The sequence below is a fragment of the Dipodomys ordii genome, unplaced genomic scaffold (genome assembly GCF_000151885.1).
Source record: "Dipodomys ordii isolate 6190 unplaced genomic scaffold, Dord_2.0 Scaffold18, whole genome shotgun sequence".
In the NCBI taxonomy this organism is placed as follows: Eukaryota; Metazoa; Chordata; class Mammalia; order Rodentia; family Heteromyidae; genus Dipodomys; species Dipodomys ordii.
The window spans coordinates 19698439-19715478 of NW_012267234.1; the positions used below are offsets into that span (position 1 = coordinate 19698439).

A 17040-nucleotide genomic window follows, 5' to 3' on the forward strand; every position below is an offset into this window, starting at 1 on the left:
TGAGTGTCTCCATGGTAACAGTGTATAAATGGGGACTTGGAAAGCAAAACAACAAAAGGGGAAGACGCGTGCTCAGAAGCCCCACCACTTCCAAGTCTTTCCACAGAAGAACACGATTGGGTATTACTCACAGTTTGCCTTTTTTTCTGGGTAATGTTTTTTGGATTTTAGCCAAAATCCTTTGCTTGTCTAGCACTGCGCTGTGTGGCATGGCGAAGGCGGCCAGCACACCGACCCTCAGCTGGATGTGGAGAGAAGGGGTCCCCGCAAACAAGCAGCAGAAGAGAAGAAGTGGTCCTGGCCCTGGCCTGCCCGGCGGGGTGTGGACAGCGGCGGTGGCGGAGCTGCCCGGAGCTGTCCACGGGGCGCCCCGGAGCCGGGCAGGGAGCCCACGCCCTGCTTCCCCGGGCGGTGGAGACCGCTGTGGCACCAGGAGCGGGTCCAGGCCCAGCGGGGAGCCTTCTCCTGCTTCGGGTCTGTGCTGCCAGCTTGGGGGAGAAGAGGAGCACTTCTCTTCCCCACACACAGAGGCAACCCTTCCCCCGACCCCCACCCCACCCGCCCAGTCCCAGCTCTCCCTGGAGGCGGCCTCCAGTCCTGTCCTCTGCTCCACTCATTGTTTACCTGTCAGCCATCCTCCCGCCAGATCCAGGGGCCGACCCAGCCCATCTGAGCACCGAGGCCCAGGGGCTGTGCCCCCTCCGGGCCCGTGGGCCACGGACAGTCCGAAGCACGCCTGGGCTCTGAGCATGTGGCGTTTGCACTTAGTATGCAGGATGTATATTCAGGCTTCCGTGTCCCTGGCAGTGACGCCCCGTGGACGTCACCTGTCACTGTTACTGACCTCCATGGGGTCTCACATCTTTGCACTGTGCCTGCCTCAACCTCCCCTGACAGATATGCACAGCCCCTCCAGACGCCTCAGTGCTTCCCCCGCACGCTCTGGCCCGGGACACGGCGTAACCCAGTGGCTGGGCTCCCTGGAAGCGGCTGCACATCCCCCCCTCCTGGATGTGCAGCACGGCGGAACCCAGTGGCTGGGCTCCCCGGAAGCGGCTGCATATCCCCCTCCTGGATGTGCAGCACGGCGGAACCCAGTGGCTGGGCTCCCCGGAAGCGGCTGCATATCCCCTCTCCTGGATGTGCAGCGTAACTTGTGTCCGTCAACAAACACAGGTTCCTCATGTCTCCGCCTTCTCTACAGGGCTGTTCCCCGTCCGACAAAAGAACAAGGGACGCCAGAACTGCTGGGGCCTGGGTCAGCTCTCCCTGCTGCAGTGCCTGGGCCTGGCCAGGGTCAGCCCAGGGCCTCGCGGGACGCCCCGCCAGGGGCCTGGTCCGAGGTCAGCCCGGGGGCCTTTGTGTGACCTCCCGTCAGTCTTCTTGGGTGCAGCCTGTCTTACAGACTCTGCCTTGCTTTGCTTCTGTTTAGCTGTTTCTCTGCTACCTTTCAAGCAGATTTCTTTACTACACTGCACTGGATTGCTATATTTTTAACCAGAAATAAACGGAAGATGAGAGCATGTTCCAGTTACACTCAGCTTATTGTTTTCCATTTTCCATCCTCTGCCTGTTCTCTGGGCTGGTTTGGGGCACGCCGGGGCTGGGGAAGGCGCAGCAGGTGGCGCTGCATTCCCGAGGGGTTTCTGAGGGGACGTCTGTCTTTTGTACATCTTACTCTTCCATTCTTTTTATCGAGTCGTTGCTGCAGACCTGAAGTGAACCAAATAAAGATTCCTGCTCCTTGCAGCTCTGAGAATCATTCATGCTGCAGTATATTTCCTAATTGCAACTCTGCAGCGACAGATTTGCTGGGCAGTGTGGGGATGGCATGGCACATCACTCGCAACTCTGCAAATGCACGTGCTGCTGAGGATCCGTGTGCTTCGTGCCCAGGTGGCTCTCCTGGGTGACCCTGAAACCAAGTCACGGCCAGGGCTGCCCCCCCCAGTCAGGTCCCCAGGTGCAGAGCACTGGGGCCCGACTCTACAAGGCCACCCTTCAGCTGGCTTCCACAAAGCACCATTAGGAATGAGGCATCCCTTGGGCTAGGAATGTGCCTTAGTGGTAGAGTGCTCGCCTAGCATGCCTGGTTTGATTCCTCAGTACCACATACACAGAAAAACCCAGCAGTGGCACTGTGGCTCAAGTGGTAGAGTGCTAGCCTTGAGCAAAAGAAGCTCAGGGACAGTGCCCAGGCCCCGAGTTCAAACCCCAGGACTGGAAAAAACACAAAACAAGAGGCAGCCCACCCCTGCAGCAGCTCACGCCTTCCTACCTGCCGAGCCAAGCCCTCCTCCAGGCATGCAGGGCGCTGTGACACACCTCAACTGGCACCCAGAGCAGCCTGATGAGCACCACTCTGATCCCAACCACGTCCTGGGTTCTCTAGACCGGAAATGCAGAGCAGAGGAACCGAGTGACTTCCCTAGTGCCTGCCCTCTGTGGAACCTGTGTCCCACCCCCAGGCAGAAGGAGCTGGTGCCTGGGCTGCTGGCTCCCCTGTGCCTTCTGAAGGTTAGGTAGTGTGCAGCACATGCTTACATCGTTTAAGGCACCTGGACCATTCTTACCTGTGCTTCTGGGTGTGAAGTTTTGGCACCCTTGGCACACAGGATTCTGGAGGTGAAGACAGTGACAGGGGCAGGACACTTGCCCGCTTGTAGCCCTGCGCAGGGCATGGCGTGGACACGGGTGGTGGAGGAGGCTTGTCCCACACACACTAGGCCCTAGACAACTCAGCTCTAACTCCACGTGTTTCTGCGCATCTGCAAAACGGTGCAGTATGGACTGATCCACGCCTGCCGCTCGAGGCACACGAAGCCTGAAGGGCGCTGGGAGTCTGCTGTGCTCAGGTCCCAAGCCTGAAGCACTGTGGCCATCTCAGGGGGATGTTCTGGGGCTCACCCTTCTCGAGTCCGGGTTTGATTGACGTTCAGCAACTTCCTACCACCCTAAGTTACCCCAGAATGGGTCCTCCGGGTGCACTGCTCTGTCTGGCCCCGCGGGTCCCAGGCTCTAGCAGTGTGGGTGTGTCTGGGCTGCTCTGCAGCCACAGGTCCATCCAGGACAGCGTGTCTGCTCCAACTCTTCAAGGCATGCTCGCGTGCTCTACTCCACCACACAACACGCTTCGTGAGATGGCGGCTGAGAGGCAGCTTGCTCTGCCCAATGAAGCGCGCTCTTCACTCTGCACAGGTGTTCTTCCAGCGTTTCTTGCCTTCTGCCTCAGAAGCTCAGGATGAAGACAGGATCTGTCTCTGCCACTCGGCGCACCACATGGTCCCCAGTGGGACAGCCACAGGCCTGTGCATTTCCCGATGGACAGCGGCATTCACGGGCTACCTCCAGGCTTGCGTGGAACAGGGATCTGCATCCGGAGGGCAACGGGGCAGAGCCAAGGACGGTAGGAGGGAAAGGAAGAGGAGAGGGAAGAGGGTCTCCTGCCTAGAACCAGCTCTAAGCCTAGTGTACAATCCTTGCATACTTGTACAAGGACTTGTTTTTTCTTTGGGGCTTTCTTTCAACTTGACTAAATGGCTTCTTCCTAAGATCCCACTTGATTTTAGGCTCTGATGACTGGGCACTGCAGCTGGCCAGCCCTCTTGCTGTTTCTGGTGTGGGAGTGGCAGGCCTTGCTGCCCTGCTTGCTCGGGCTGGTGAGGCTGAGGCGGTGGGCTCACCTCCTCCTTTCAGCCTTGGCTGAGGATTCTCCAACCAGCTCAGTCCAGCATGTTGGAAAAAGGCCCCAAATGACCTGCACCCAGCAGACCACAAAAATCCGCTAGGCCTGAACTGGAGCCCTTGTTCTCCATATACTGTACACGTGTACACACACACGCACGCATGCACACACGCACAGAGGTGATCAGCCACAGCTGCCACTGGCCATGCTGAGGGCCTACTCCAGCCTGTGTGGGCACGGCCCAGGCCTCCACCAGCACAGGTCTAGTACAGCAGGCACATGGTAGCTCTGACTGGGACGGACAGGGGGGCAGCTCCAGGATGCACCTGCAGGGTGTTTGCTGTCATGGGGGGGTGGGGGTGGGGGGACTCATGTGGGCCAGGTGTGCTCTCCACTGCTGAGCTGCACCCCAGCCTGAGCCTTGTTCCTGGGCAGCTTTGAAGTCCATGAGGGTTCTGTGAACAGCAGCCTGGTCCCCACACCGAGGACAGAGCTTCCCGCTGTGTGGACAGCGGCTGCGGCGTAGCCTGACGGGCCTGCACTTCTGCATGGGGGACCTGGGTTTCCTCAGGCTGACCCAGCACTGAGACGGGGCAGCTAGGGGAGCGAGGCCCGTGCGGTGTGGCACGGTGTGGTGCGGCGCAGCACGGCCTCCTCGCCACGGGAGCTCTGGGCCTGAGCCCCGCTCTGCCAGCGATGCCCATCTTTTTGTTAACTCTGGGATGACGTTACCCTGCAAAAAACCACAAATCCTACATTCTCGTGGGTTACGGTATCCAAAACAAAAGCGTGACTCAAAGCTCTACTTCAACCCAGGCCACACAAACGAAATGGTCTGTGGGCCAACGCTATGCTTCTGGCCAGTCAGGAGGCTGAGAGCTGAGATCTGCAGTTTGAAGCCAGGGACAGACACATCTGAGAGACTCCTATTTCCAATTAACTAGGAGAGGTGGAAGAAAACAAAAGCATCTGGAAGTGGACACATGGCACCATCCGTGAGGGAAAAAGCAGAGCAAGACTGTGCAGTCCTGAGTTCAAGCCCCAATACTGACAAAAAGAACCAGCTGACAACAGGCAGAACCGATGGTCTGCTGTTCGTCTTGGAGTAGACAGGTGTATTCGGACACCAGGAGCTGAGACCCTTGGTCAAGGGCCAAGGACCACTGCAGGTGACATGGGGGGAGGGGCTCCGGTCTCCTGGCTTCCTTCCTGTCATTTTACATGCTGCCTCCTGAGCTGTGACGGAACAGGCAGGTACTCGAGCATCCGGAACTTTACACAGCAAAGCCAGCCAGCAGAAAGATGGCTCTGTGCTCTTCGTTGTGTTGGCTCCAGAGCTTGAACTCAGGGCCCTACACCTGCTTGTGGCTGGTGATCTACCACGGGGACCACGCCTCCAGCCTGCTTTTTGTAGGTTAGTACTGGGTGGCGTCTCCTGAACTTTTCAGCACAAGCTGGCTTTTTTTGACCTCAGGTCAGCCTCCAGAGCAGCCAAGGTGAGAGGTACGGATACAGCACCTGGCTGCATAGATGCTCTTTAAAAGATGCCCAAGAACCCCGCATGTATGCCAACTGTGGCTGCCTCTGGTACCGTCAGGCACAGAGCGCCCCATCTGATTATGCCGTCATCAGAACACAAGTCTTGTAGAAGGAAAGCCCCCACAGGGGGTTGGGGTGCTGTTTATTGAAGCCACGGGTGCACCCAGGGTCTCCAGCGTCCTGTCTCCACCCACACGGCCTGGCTCACCAGCCTTGTGACACTCGGGCTGCAGGAAGATGCCCGCCACAGGGGAGACCAGGGCACACCTGCCACCCGTGAGACCCGTGGAACTCAACTTCCCACCGTTCAGATGGCCTTCAGTCTCGGGCCTCCTCCAGCGCCTTCCTGTGTGCACCAGGCCTGCGTGGCCCTGGCGAGAACCAGCCAGTCCTGCTGGGCCAGGCGCGCTCCGCCTACTGTCCCCAAGCGCGGGCAGCGAGTGTCAGTCTTCTCGTCCAGGAGAAGGGGAACAAGAGAGGGGCAGGCTGAGTCAGGGCAGCTGCCAGGACAGCGCTGAGCGCCTCCGGACACAGCAGTGCTGCACCTGCGTCTTGTCCGCACCACCTCAAGAGCACACCTGCAGAACGGGGTCACACGGGCGGGGCTCACCTGCCTCATCCCCCCCGCTGTCCTCGTCCCCCCCGCTGTCCTCGTCCCCCGCCGCCGCGCCCTCACTGGAGCTGCTGTCCTCCTCCGAGTCGCTCTCCTCCAGCCACTCCTGCGTTTCTGCCCGTGCAAAATGAACAGGGCTTCAGCCTGGGGAGCCGCGTGTCAGGGCTCTCAGCTCCGCCTCAGCCCAGCATCACCCAGTGCCCCCGAGCCTCCCGGACAGACCCGACCCCGGGCCGACAGCCGCTCTGCCGCGCAGGCAGTCCTGGCGATGCCACCCCGGCCACTCCCCCGCTGCCGCCTGGGCCCCGGCCAAAGGTCCTGGAGATAACGGATCTGTGCCTGGGGGCGGCGGCTTCTGTTCCGATGCTAGTCTAAGGCCTTAGAAAGGTGGTCAAAGAGGCAAAGTGGAGGCACAGGACTCAAGCAGCAAGGAGGACACAGGAACGATGGGAAGGCACAGGTGCCACAGACGGCCTCCGTGTTTTGAATGCAGCGCCGGCCACCCTCCACCCCAGGTCCTGAGCCCAGGCCTGTGAGAGCCTGCCCGCCTGCCTGCCTGCCCGCCTGCCGGCCTGCCTGCCTGCGGACCAATGGCTGGGGACAGGGAGGGCACCACCCCGGGGACCGCTCACCTGGGTCCATGTCCACCAAGGTCTTCCATGCATCCATCTTGTGGAGGTCAAGGCAGTGGAGGTCGCTGAGGGTCACCTGACGGTCACCGGCTTCAAACATGCCGCCGTAGACGTAGAGCAGCCCGTGCCGGACGGCCAGCATGGCACTGGAGCGTGGACATGGCTCCGCGGAGGGGCAGCCGGGCTCGGAGGCACCGTCCTCGGCCTCGTCCTCAGCCTCGGGTGGAGGCCGTCCGCCCGGGCCCGGGGACATGAGCACCTGTTTGATTGTCACCACGGTCCCGTCCTCGGTCACCACCTCTTTCACCACCTCTACGGGCTCTGGGGCCCCAGCGGGCCCAGGCTCTTGCTCACTGCCGGCTCCGCACTCCTCTGCTTTACCCCGCCTGCGTTTCTTCTTCTCTGCCTTGGGGCCCTATTCACAGAAGGCGAGCATGGGGAAGCTGCACTGCGGGCAGAGGCCCGCGCTGCCCTAACTCGCAGGGCTGTGGGGACAGGAGCCGGACCATGGGCTCCGGACAGATGCGCACGTCACCTGCGTGGCCCCTTCGGTGCTGCTCTGGAGCTCACTCTGCATCCACGCAGGCAGGGCTGCGGGCACCTAGCCAGAAAAGGGCTGGCTGCCACACAGCACCACAGTACCACAGCTCCTTGAGCCCAAGACCTGTCGAAAAATCCACCCAAGCGCTGAGAGACAGGGCTGGAAGCCAATGGCTTCAAGAACGCCAGGCAGGCCGGCAGGCCACCCTGTCCACACGAGCTGCACGCCATCTGCCGCGCCTCCTGCAGGACACTCAGCCACCCGTTCCTGGCCTGCTTCCTCCTTACAGGATGCTCTCCGCATGGCGGCTGCCTTGTTATATTCCATCCACTCCGTGTTCCAGACACCAAGCCCACCTTGTTCCTGACCTCCACGCATCTCATGGCGCACACTCCTTCATGGACCCTGCCCCATCTTACGGAGCAGTGCAGAACTGTGGCATTACCCACCCCACACGCCGAGAAGCCATGGCAGAGACGCCTGTGTGGCCCTGCGCAGCTCAGCCCTTCACACAGCAGCTGTGCGGCCACGGGAGCCAGCTGATTTCTCCCAAATACCCCTCAGAGGTGACACCCTGTGCTGAAGACCGCATTGGCTCAATCGTGCACCTGTGTAAACCCTAGGCGGCCGAGGGGTCCCTCCCGGGCCAGCCTGCTCCTCCACCTGTGCCAGGCCGCCGGGAAAATGAGGACAGCGAAGGGGATGACAGAAAGCCAGAGATGAGCTCAAAGACTCCAACTACCGCGGAGCGGAGGCACGGCCTTGTCAGAGTGGCCTGTGTGCTCCTGGACCTGACTCTGGGGCCACCGAGCACCTGCCATGGACCAGACCAGGGCCTGGGAGCCCAGCCCAGGCCCTCCCAGGGGCAGAACTGGCCCGGAACCACATGGGCACCGCACGGGCTTGGCCCAGCACCTCACCAGGGAAGCAGCAGCGTGCGTGGGCGCCGGTGAGCTGCCTTGCCAAAGCCCCACCCTGCCAGCCCTGTCTGTGGCACAGCCCCTCGGGTACCTTCAGCTGCCCCGCAAACCAGCGGTTCCTGGTGGCATCAAAGAAGTACAGATCATTGAAGAACATGCCGTCCAGGCTTTCTTCTTCTTCCTCATCGCAGACACCCCCGAAGAGCAGCGTCTGCTGATTCGGGGCTACAGCCACTGAGAAGCCAGACCTTGGGGTGGGCTTGATCCCTGAGGGGTTAATCCGGGTCCATACCCATTTGCCTGTCAGTGGAGAACAAGAGCAAGGGTGAGACTCGAGACGACGCGAACGCTAGCCAAGGGCTCGCGGAGTGCCAGGGCCCTCTGGACGCATGGTGGTAAGACACAGAGACCACCAAGCGCCTGCTCTGCCCTCAACAGAAAGCGCAGCATCAAGCTGCACTGAGCCCACCAGGCCAGGCCCCGCCACGCCCCGGCGTCCTCCTCTGCCTTCGCTTACACCTAGCTGCAGCACTGGGACTGTTCATGGTCCCAGACACCCTTGTTTCCGGGGCCAGGCAGGCCACAACAGCAAGGCCAAGGAGACCAGCCAGGGGGATCGTGGGTGCCACACTAGCAGGAGTAGGCACAATCTCTCAAAGGACACTAGGTGGCGCTGGTAGGCAGGGTACAACCTCACGCGGGCTGCATTCCCCTCTGCCTGGTTTGCTTCCCACCAGCAGCCCAGGGGCCAAAACAGGGCCTGCCTTCCACAGGAGCTGAAGTCCACGCCAGAACGACCCCTGTGCAGGCCACCCTGATCTGCTACACAGCAGACCCCACCTCTCCTTCCAAGGATTATTTCCCATTCTTTCTTAGTGACTCGTGTGACAACACTCATTATGTGGCCTGGTGTGGGGAGTGTCTTCTCACTACAAGAGGAGGAGGAAGAGGAGGAGGAGGAGGGGGAAGGGGAGAGGAAGGGACAGTAGGGAAAGAGGAGGCAGTGGCAGCAGCATCTCCCCTCAATAGACCTTAGAAAAGAATGGCAAACAAACGAACAAAAAAAGAGCCAGAAGTGGCGCTGTGGCTCATAGAGAGCTGAGGGAAGTGCCCAGGCCCAGAGTTCAGGCCCCATGACCGGACCAAAAAAAAAAAAAAAAAGAATGGCAAACACCCCAGTGGGTAGGGAGGAGGGCCCTGTGTCCATGAGGGGCAGGCTGGGCCGCGCGCCGGTCACGAGAGCACTGAACAAAGAACAAGTCTGGCTTCCGCAGCGTGTGAGCACCGCCAGGGCACGGCTCCTGACAGGACGGCCCCGGGCAGAGGAGCTGAGCACAACGCAGGCCAGCCCAGGTCCGGTTTTCTGGGGAGTGAACTGGGGGACTGGACACGAGCCCATCTCTGCCAGAGCAGCCAACGTCCTCACAGCCACCAGCGCGCAGTGCCGCAGCCGAACAGTGCGTGGCGGGCGCTCGGAGGGCTCCAGAGCAGAGAGCCAGAGCCACCTGCGCACTGCCTCCTTCTCCATGTCCTGGCTCCCCGGGGCTCTGCGCCGCGCCCTGCGCCACCCTCCCTTGCTTCCCAGGTCAGGATTCACACCCGCGACACCCCAGTACCACTCACACACTCGTCAACCAACGGTGGCAAAGCAGCAGTCCCCAGTCCAGGGGGAGGGAGACCACAGACATGCGCACAATGCCCCTGCCCAGACACGCTGTCCCCAGTCCAGGGGGAGGGAGACCACAGACATGCACTCACCACTGGCTCCCACTCCCAGGACACCCACGGCTTTTCCCACCCACAGCTCCCAGCCCAGCCAAGCCAGCACCCTACCTTCTCCTCCCTCAGACTTTAGCAGAAACATGTCTGAGTGCTGGGTGCCTCTGTCCACGTCCTTCTTGACTCTCTGGAACGGGGAAAGGAGATGCGTAAGACTGCCCCTCGTTATGGCCGCCCTCTGTTCTCAAACAGGGCTGCTTCTGAAACAAGCTCAGCTCTATGTTGAGCTCTGTCCCAGCGGCTCTGACCTGCTGCAGACCCACCCGAATGACCACAGGCCCAGTAAAAAACCCATCAGCCATGGCCAGGCCCACTGGAACGGGAGCGTGCTCTCCATAGAGCCGCTGTGGGGGCTGCAGGCAGCCGGGTGGAGCGGGGGGGGGGGGGGGGTCCAGCCACCCCTCACTCTCACGCCTACATGTCCTAAGTCCTGTCCTCCTCTCCCTCCCCCCTTCGCCCCCCCCCGCCATGCAAGCACTGGTTGGAGGCCAGCCACCACCATATACAGACATCCCAGAGCTCTGAAGGCAACCAAGCTTCTGTCTCCCACCTCTTGGTCGGCAGCCTTCTTACAAAAAGGAAAAAGCCCATGAGCAGGAGAAAAGGCAGCAAGCAACAGCACATCCTATGATGGACACCACCACAAGACCGCTCACCCTGCTCACGAGGAGGGGGCCAGACACAGAGCAGCAGACCCGAACCACCTCTGCCCACGCGTCCCTCCGTTACACTCGCATGTCCTCTCGCTGAAGGCCAGCGCTCCCGGCCAGCTCCCCCCATCAGGACGGAAGGCTCAACTGTTCCCACACATGAGGCCTCACCTGCTTTGAGTAGCCCCCGTAGATGGCTATGCTGCCCTGCGGAGTGACGGTCATCAGGCAGCCTGACCTGGGCGTGGGCCCGGGCCCTGCCGGGGACAGCTTGCTCCAGGTGAACGAGTCCAGGCTGAAGGTGTACACGTCGTTGTAGTAGATGTAGTCCCTGCAAAGGGACACGTGCCTCCCTGAGAGGACATCAGCAAAGGGACACACCTCTGCCGACAGGACATCAGCAAAGGGACACACGCCACAAGAGGATGTTGGGGCAAGGCCAGGGTGTTAAACTAGTGCACCTGAGTTAAAATGTTCTGCACTATGAAGTTCTCATCTTAATTTAGAGGCTAAATTTAAATGAAAGACTGCAAACACTGGTTTGAAAACTAAAAATAATCCTAGCACACAGAAGCATAGTCACTTACTCATTGGCAAAATCAAAATTAATTAATTATTACATTGGGCTACTCTGTGTGTAACTTTACGATCACAGTGAGCCAGACTGTGGAAACACTGTGACTGACTGTCATGCGTGGATGAGGGGGCAGAGCACCCCACAAAAACTCCTCGTGGTCAGGAGGCACCAAGAGAAGCCACACAGGCCCTCCGGCCCGCCCTGCTCAGCACCTGTGGACGCACAGGCCCGGGGACTCAGCACAGACTGGGATGCAGAAAAGGAACGGGAGACTGTAAGCACAAGCCCAGCTCTGCAGACAAAAGACCCAGCTGTAGACCAACACGGAAGAGCCCGCCATTCTCCAAGCCTGCAGAGCAGCTGCAGCCTCTGCTCTGCAGACCCTACCTCCTCAGTAAGGACTTGAAGTAGGAACAGCTATGCACAGTACCATCTGCCCTTCCTACACTGAGAGAGTGTAGGAAAGGACGCACATGAGCCAATGGCTGCCACCTACACCCCACAATGCAGACTTCCAGTAAAGAGAGTGTATTTTTCATTAAGGTAAATAGCAGCTACTCCAAAGGAAGTTCAAAAATTTGGTCGGGTGCCGGTGGCTTACCCCTATAATCCTAGCTACTCAGGAGGGTGAGATCTGAGGATCGCGGTTCAAAGCCAGCCCAGGCAAGAAAGTACCTGAGACTCTTATCTCCAATTAACCACCAGAAAACCAGGAGTGGGGCTGTGGCTCAAGCAGTAGAACACTTGGTTTGAGCTGAAAAGCTGAGGAACAGTGCCCAGGACCAGAGGTCAAGCTCCATGACCAAAAAAAAAAAAAAAAAAAATCAAACTAAGGCTGAGAAGGTGGCTCAGTGGTAGTAGAGTGCTTGCCTAGCATACATGAAGCCCTAGGTTCGATTCCTCAGCATCACATAAACAAATAAAGGCTGGAAGTGGCACTGTGACTCTAGTAGTAAAGCTGGCCTTGAACAAAAGAAGCTCAGGGACAGTGCCCAACCTTGAGGTGAAGCCCCAGGACTGGCAAAAAAAAAAAAAAAGTTAAACTGGCCAGGCGATGATGGCTCACACCTGTAATACTGCTACTCAAGAGGTTGAGATCTGAGGATTACGGTCCAAAGCCAGCCCTGGCAGAAAAGTCCATGAAGATTCTTATCTCCAATAACTATTCAGAAAAAGCTGAAGTAGCACTGTGGCTCAAATGGTAGAGCACTAACCTTAAGCACAAAGAGGCTCAGGAACAGTGCCCAGGCCCTGAGTTCAAGCCCAGGACAGGCCCCCTCTTCCCAAAAAAGAGTCAAACTGATTTAACACAGTGTTATTACCTCTCTGTGTCCAAAATACTTCCTAAATAATAGCTAAAATCATGGTGAAACTTTACCAAAGCTCTAAGTTCACAGCCACTGAGAAAGGTTGTGCTGCTCTTACTCTCTGCCCTGAACACAGAATTTCCAGGTGAATTCAGAAGAGTTTAGCTATAGAAAGTCCACCCCAAATATGTCAGAAAAAACAATTTTTGCTCTGGTACCAACCTTGTACTCTCATGGAAGCCACCAAAAAGAACTAGCTGTCTCTTCCAGGCCACCATCCGATGGCCACTCCTACCAGAAGGGCCTCCTGTAGATCTAAAGTGCAGAAGAAGGAAAAAAGTTACGATATTCCTTCATTCCAACAAAGTAGATATAAAACCAGTCAAGAGCCAGGTGCTGGTGGCTCATGCCTGTAATCCTAGCTACTCAGAAGGCTGAGATCTGAGGATCACAGTTCAAAGCCAGCCAGGGCAGGAAAGTCTGTGAGACTCTTATCTCCACTGAACTACCAAAAACTTGGAAGTGGAGCTGTGGTTCAACTGGCAGAGCACTACCCTTGAGCCAAAAAGCTGGGGGACAGTGCCAAAGTCACGCACAGACACACACAATGGGGAGATTAAAGACAAATGATAATTTAAAAAACAAAACCAAAAAAACAGCATGGGGAAAAAAAAAGATACATTGAAACCATAAAAATAATAGGAGGGCTGGGAAGGTGGCTCAGTGGTAGAGTGCTTGCCTTGCGTGCATGAGGCCCTGGGTTCAATTCCTCAGTACCATATAAGCAGAAAAAGCCAGAAGTGTCACTGTGGCTCAAGTGGTAGAGCACTAGCCTTGAACCGAAGAGCTGAGGGAGCGCCCAGGCCCCACAACCGACAAAAAAAAAAGTGGGGGGGAACCTAAGCCTAGTCACTCAGGAGACTGAGATCTGAGGAAGGCGGTTCAAACAGCCTGGGCAGTAAAACCTGTGAGACTTATCATCAATTAACCACCAGAAAACCAGAAGTAGAGCTGTGGCTTAAAGTGGTAGAGCACCAACCTTGAGCAGAAGAGCTCAAGGACAGCACTCAGCCCCCGAATTCAAGCCCCATGACTGACCGAAAAATAAAAAGGAACCTAAATATAACCAACTTTCCAGTCATCGAAGAATTGCAAAGCAAAGATTTTTAACAACTAAATTAAGATACTTAATGTCATGGAAAAACCGCTCAGAAAATAGTAAGTAAAATGGCAGGTTACAAAACACAGTATTACATAAGATTCCCGTGGCTTTAGAGTGGTTCTATTACCGTCTCTCTTCCGTGTGTTTCCCAAGTTTTCTCCAGTGAACACCATCAGGGAGAGGGAAGGAGTGGAGCGGGTAGGACAGGGCAGGATGCGGAGGACAGGCCTGAGAGGGGCGCTGTCACCCAGCGTGGGGCCAGCACAGCTGAGCTGCGATGAGGCATGAGGCAGGGCTAGGGGTCTGCACCCAGTGCTGAGAGACGCAGGCTGCTGGCCCCAGAGGCTGACCCCAGCTGAGCCAGCACCCCTTGGGGATGGCCAGCTTCCGCAGTGATGGAGCCCTTACTGCTCCACAACAATCTCACCCACTTCAGGCGGCAAAGGGTGGGTCCAAATGGGATCTCCCGTGATGTGGTACCCACTTACAGTGCAGAGTTCATGGACTCTGTGCATGCCATGCAGCTTTCCCCCACAGCCATGTGCAGGGTTTTATGCAAAGTGCCACAAATGGCAAACACCCTCCCAAATGCATCCACACTTAGAACCTTCAAGTCCAAGGCACGCTGGGCCAGCCAGTCCCAATAGCCACCTCTTACCAACAAGCCACGGGGTCACTCACACACACCGCCAGGGTGCCCGCCAGCACCTTCCCTCACCTCAGAGCCAGCCCACTTGCTGGGCACTGGTGGCTCACGCCTGTCATCCTAGCTACCAGGAGGCCGAGATCTAATGATCTTGCTTCAAAGCCAGCCCGGGCAGGAAACTCCATGAAACTCTTATCTCTAATAAACCACCAGAAAACCGGAAGTGGCGCTGTAGCTCAAATGGTAGAGCCTCGCTTGAGCTGAAGAGCGCAGGGACAGCGCCCAGGCCCAGAGTTCAAGGCCCACGACCAAAAAAAAAAAAAAGAACCAGCCCACTCGTCTCAAATGCTCAACTGTTCCTTTCAATTCATTCAAAACAACCTCCACACTGTTGCAGAAAGCCAGCCAGCAGCCACTACTAGAGGTCCCGCTCCAACACCCATGTGTTCCAGCATACTCACACACTCACACACACACACGCACGCACACGCACGCACATACACGCTTGCTGCAATACTGCACTTTACCCAGCACTCTGATTCCACCATCGAGAGCAGCTGGTCTTGAGTTCTTCCTCCTTCATCCTGTGTTCACACACCTCCCATAAAGGCAATGAGGTTTAGTACACAAAGATGGTTTTGCGTGCTATGCATTTAACAAATGTCCTTGCTTTCACCCCTAGGTCCACACTGTTCCCAAACATCCTGCTGCCGAAACTCATGATCAGAGCAGCAGGCGTGACAGTGCCTGGACAGAGGGTCCCGGCACTGCATGCTGTGTCCTGGCAGGCTCAACAGGAAGTGCCTGCCACGTGGACCATGGCTATGCGTGCTGCACGAGGGGGTGGGGGGAAGCCCTCCTGGCAAGCGGGCGGGAAGCCTCCCGGTGAGTGGGTGATGCGGCCTCACACTGTGACAAGCCACATACAATACACACTAGCACTGGGACAGGAGGGCAGTGTTACCCTGGGCCAGAGGCCCACCCCCTCTGCGCCTGGGTGCTACATCCCTGTCACGAGGCGCCAGTGTCCTTTTGGCACACGCCGTCACTGGTGGGCAGCCCACAAGAGCCAGCAAGAGGCGTGCATGTCTGTCCCATCACATACTCATGATTTCGCAGGCGCCAGCCTGCTTTAGAGCAGCCTGGGGAAGAGGCTCTCCTCCAGCAAGCAAAGCAGGGCCCACTATCACCCAGACACAGGGCACCCCAGGCGTTGCACGGGGCAGGGCAGGACAGCAGCGGGCGCTGTGGCACCCGGGCCCACACCTCCGCGGAACCCCGCTGCATCATCTGCAGGTGGGCCAGGCACCAGGGCTCAAACAATGAGCCATGACAACAGCCAGGGCCGCGGTGCTTTGTAACTAAAGTGGCAAACACTTCTATAAAAAGGTACATCCCCTGACGAAAATTAAAGTCACAAGAAATAAGCACGTTTAGATCCGCATCTCCAACAGGCTTTTCAATTGCCATCAGTCCCATGGAGTCTTAAAAAACTGGCACGGTCCACTCAGTCAGAAGTCTATATACAGCACGCACGCACGCACGCACGCACGCACACACACACACACACACACACACACACACACACACACACACACACACACACACACACACAATGCTGTGGGTGCCCAAGTTTTCAGCTCCTTTGGGCTGTGCACAGAATAGCATTCCCACAGGCACAGTGCCACCTGACGTCACCGGGCCCCCTCTACTGGGCCACCACCTGACAGTCACAGCAAACATCTATGTGTCCAATAGCGCCACAGGCTGAGGATGCAGAGCGGAGTACACAGCCCACAGTGCGTCCTCAGTCAGTTTAACGTTTACACCTCACAACACTGTGTGCGGTAGTAGCCCTGCCGAGCCAGGCAGCCCGAGGCATGGTCGGGAAGAGGAGCATGCCCTGCAGGGCTGAGGGTTAAGGCTGACAAAGCAGGCCATCCAGGGGCTTGTCCTCAGAATGACAATGCTCCCTCCCTGAACGCAGTCAGGTAGGTGAACACACAGGTTTCCCTTCAGAGGGCACCAGTGCAGTCCCAACCCCTCTCCAAGCCCGTGCAAGCAATGGAGCTCTCTCCAACAGAGGTCCATCTGCATTGGCACTGGAAGATGCTCACCAGCACACCAAAGCCCAAAGGCACAGAACTACGGCCTCCCTCTGCCTGAGATAGACTCACCAAGTTCAAGACATGGACACATGTGCACACCAGCACCATGTGTAAGAACTGCAGCTCTAGCTGGGCGCCGGTGGCTCACACCTGTAATCCTAGCTACTCAGGAGGTTGAGATCTGAGGATCACAGTTCAAAGCCAGTCTGGGCAGGAAAGTCCGTGAGACACTTCTCCCCAATAAACCACCAGAAAACCGGAAGTGGTGCTATGGCTCAAGCAGTAGTGAGCTCGCTTTGAGCTGAAGAGCACAGGGACAGCACCCAAGCCCAGAGTTCAAGCCCCATGACTGACTAAAAAAAAAAAGAACTGCAGCAATCAGAAGTGGAGTGGTGCCGGGCACCAGTGGCTCACGTCTGTCATCCTAGCTACTCAGGAGGCTGAGCTCTGAGGATTGCAGTTCAAAGCCAGGCCAGGCAGGAGAGTCTGTGAGACTCTGATCTCCAATTAACCACCAGAAAACTGAAAGTGGCGCTGTGGCTCAAGAGGTAGAGTGCTCACCTTGAGCTGAAGAGCAGAGGGACAGCGCCCAGGCCCAGAGTTTAACCCTTTCAAATGACAAAAAGAAAAGTGGAGCTATGATTCAACTAAGCTGCAGTGCCCAGGCAAAGTTCAAGCCCCAGGGCTGACATGAAGGAAGGAAGGGTAAAAAAGAAAGAAAAAGATGGGGCTGGGAAGGTGGCTCAGTGGTAGAGTGCTTGCCTTGCATGCATGAGGCCCTGGATTCGATTCCTCAGCACCACATAAGCAAAAAGAAAAAAGCCGGAAGTGGTGCTGTGGCTCAAGTGGTAGAGCGCTAGCCTTGAGCTGAAGAGCTGAGG

The 17040-nt window shown here is 57.4% G+C and overlaps 1 protein-coding gene across 3 annotated transcripts in view; it reads right to left on the reverse strand.

Moving 5' to 3' along the window:
• Nucleotides 1-5330: 5330 nt before the first annotated feature.
• Klhdc4 (kelch domain containing 4) overlaps nucleotides 5331-17040 on the reverse strand; it is an 18692-nt gene continuing 6982 nt past the window's right edge. The window contains exons 6-12 of one of the 3 annotated variants that reach the window (XM_013012751.1): nucleotides 12466-12558; nucleotides 10531-10690; nucleotides 9764-9836; nucleotides 8022-8230; nucleotides 6470-6884; nucleotides 5857-5951; nucleotides 5331-5676 (exon numbers count right to left, since the gene is read on the reverse strand). In XM_013012751.1, coding sequence (XP_012868205.1) covers nucleotides 5668-5676; nucleotides 5857-5951; nucleotides 6470-6884; nucleotides 8022-8230; nucleotides 9764-9836; nucleotides 10531-10690; nucleotides 12466-12558 — 1054 coding nt within the window. In that variant the 3' untranslated portion in view covers nucleotides 5331-5667. Of the gene's footprint in view, nucleotides 5952-6469; nucleotides 6885-8021; nucleotides 8231-9763; nucleotides 9837-10530; nucleotides 10691-12465; nucleotides 12559-17040 lie in introns of all 3 variants that reach the window. The other 2 variants (XM_013012750.1, XM_013012749.1) reach the window with 2 other exon arrangements.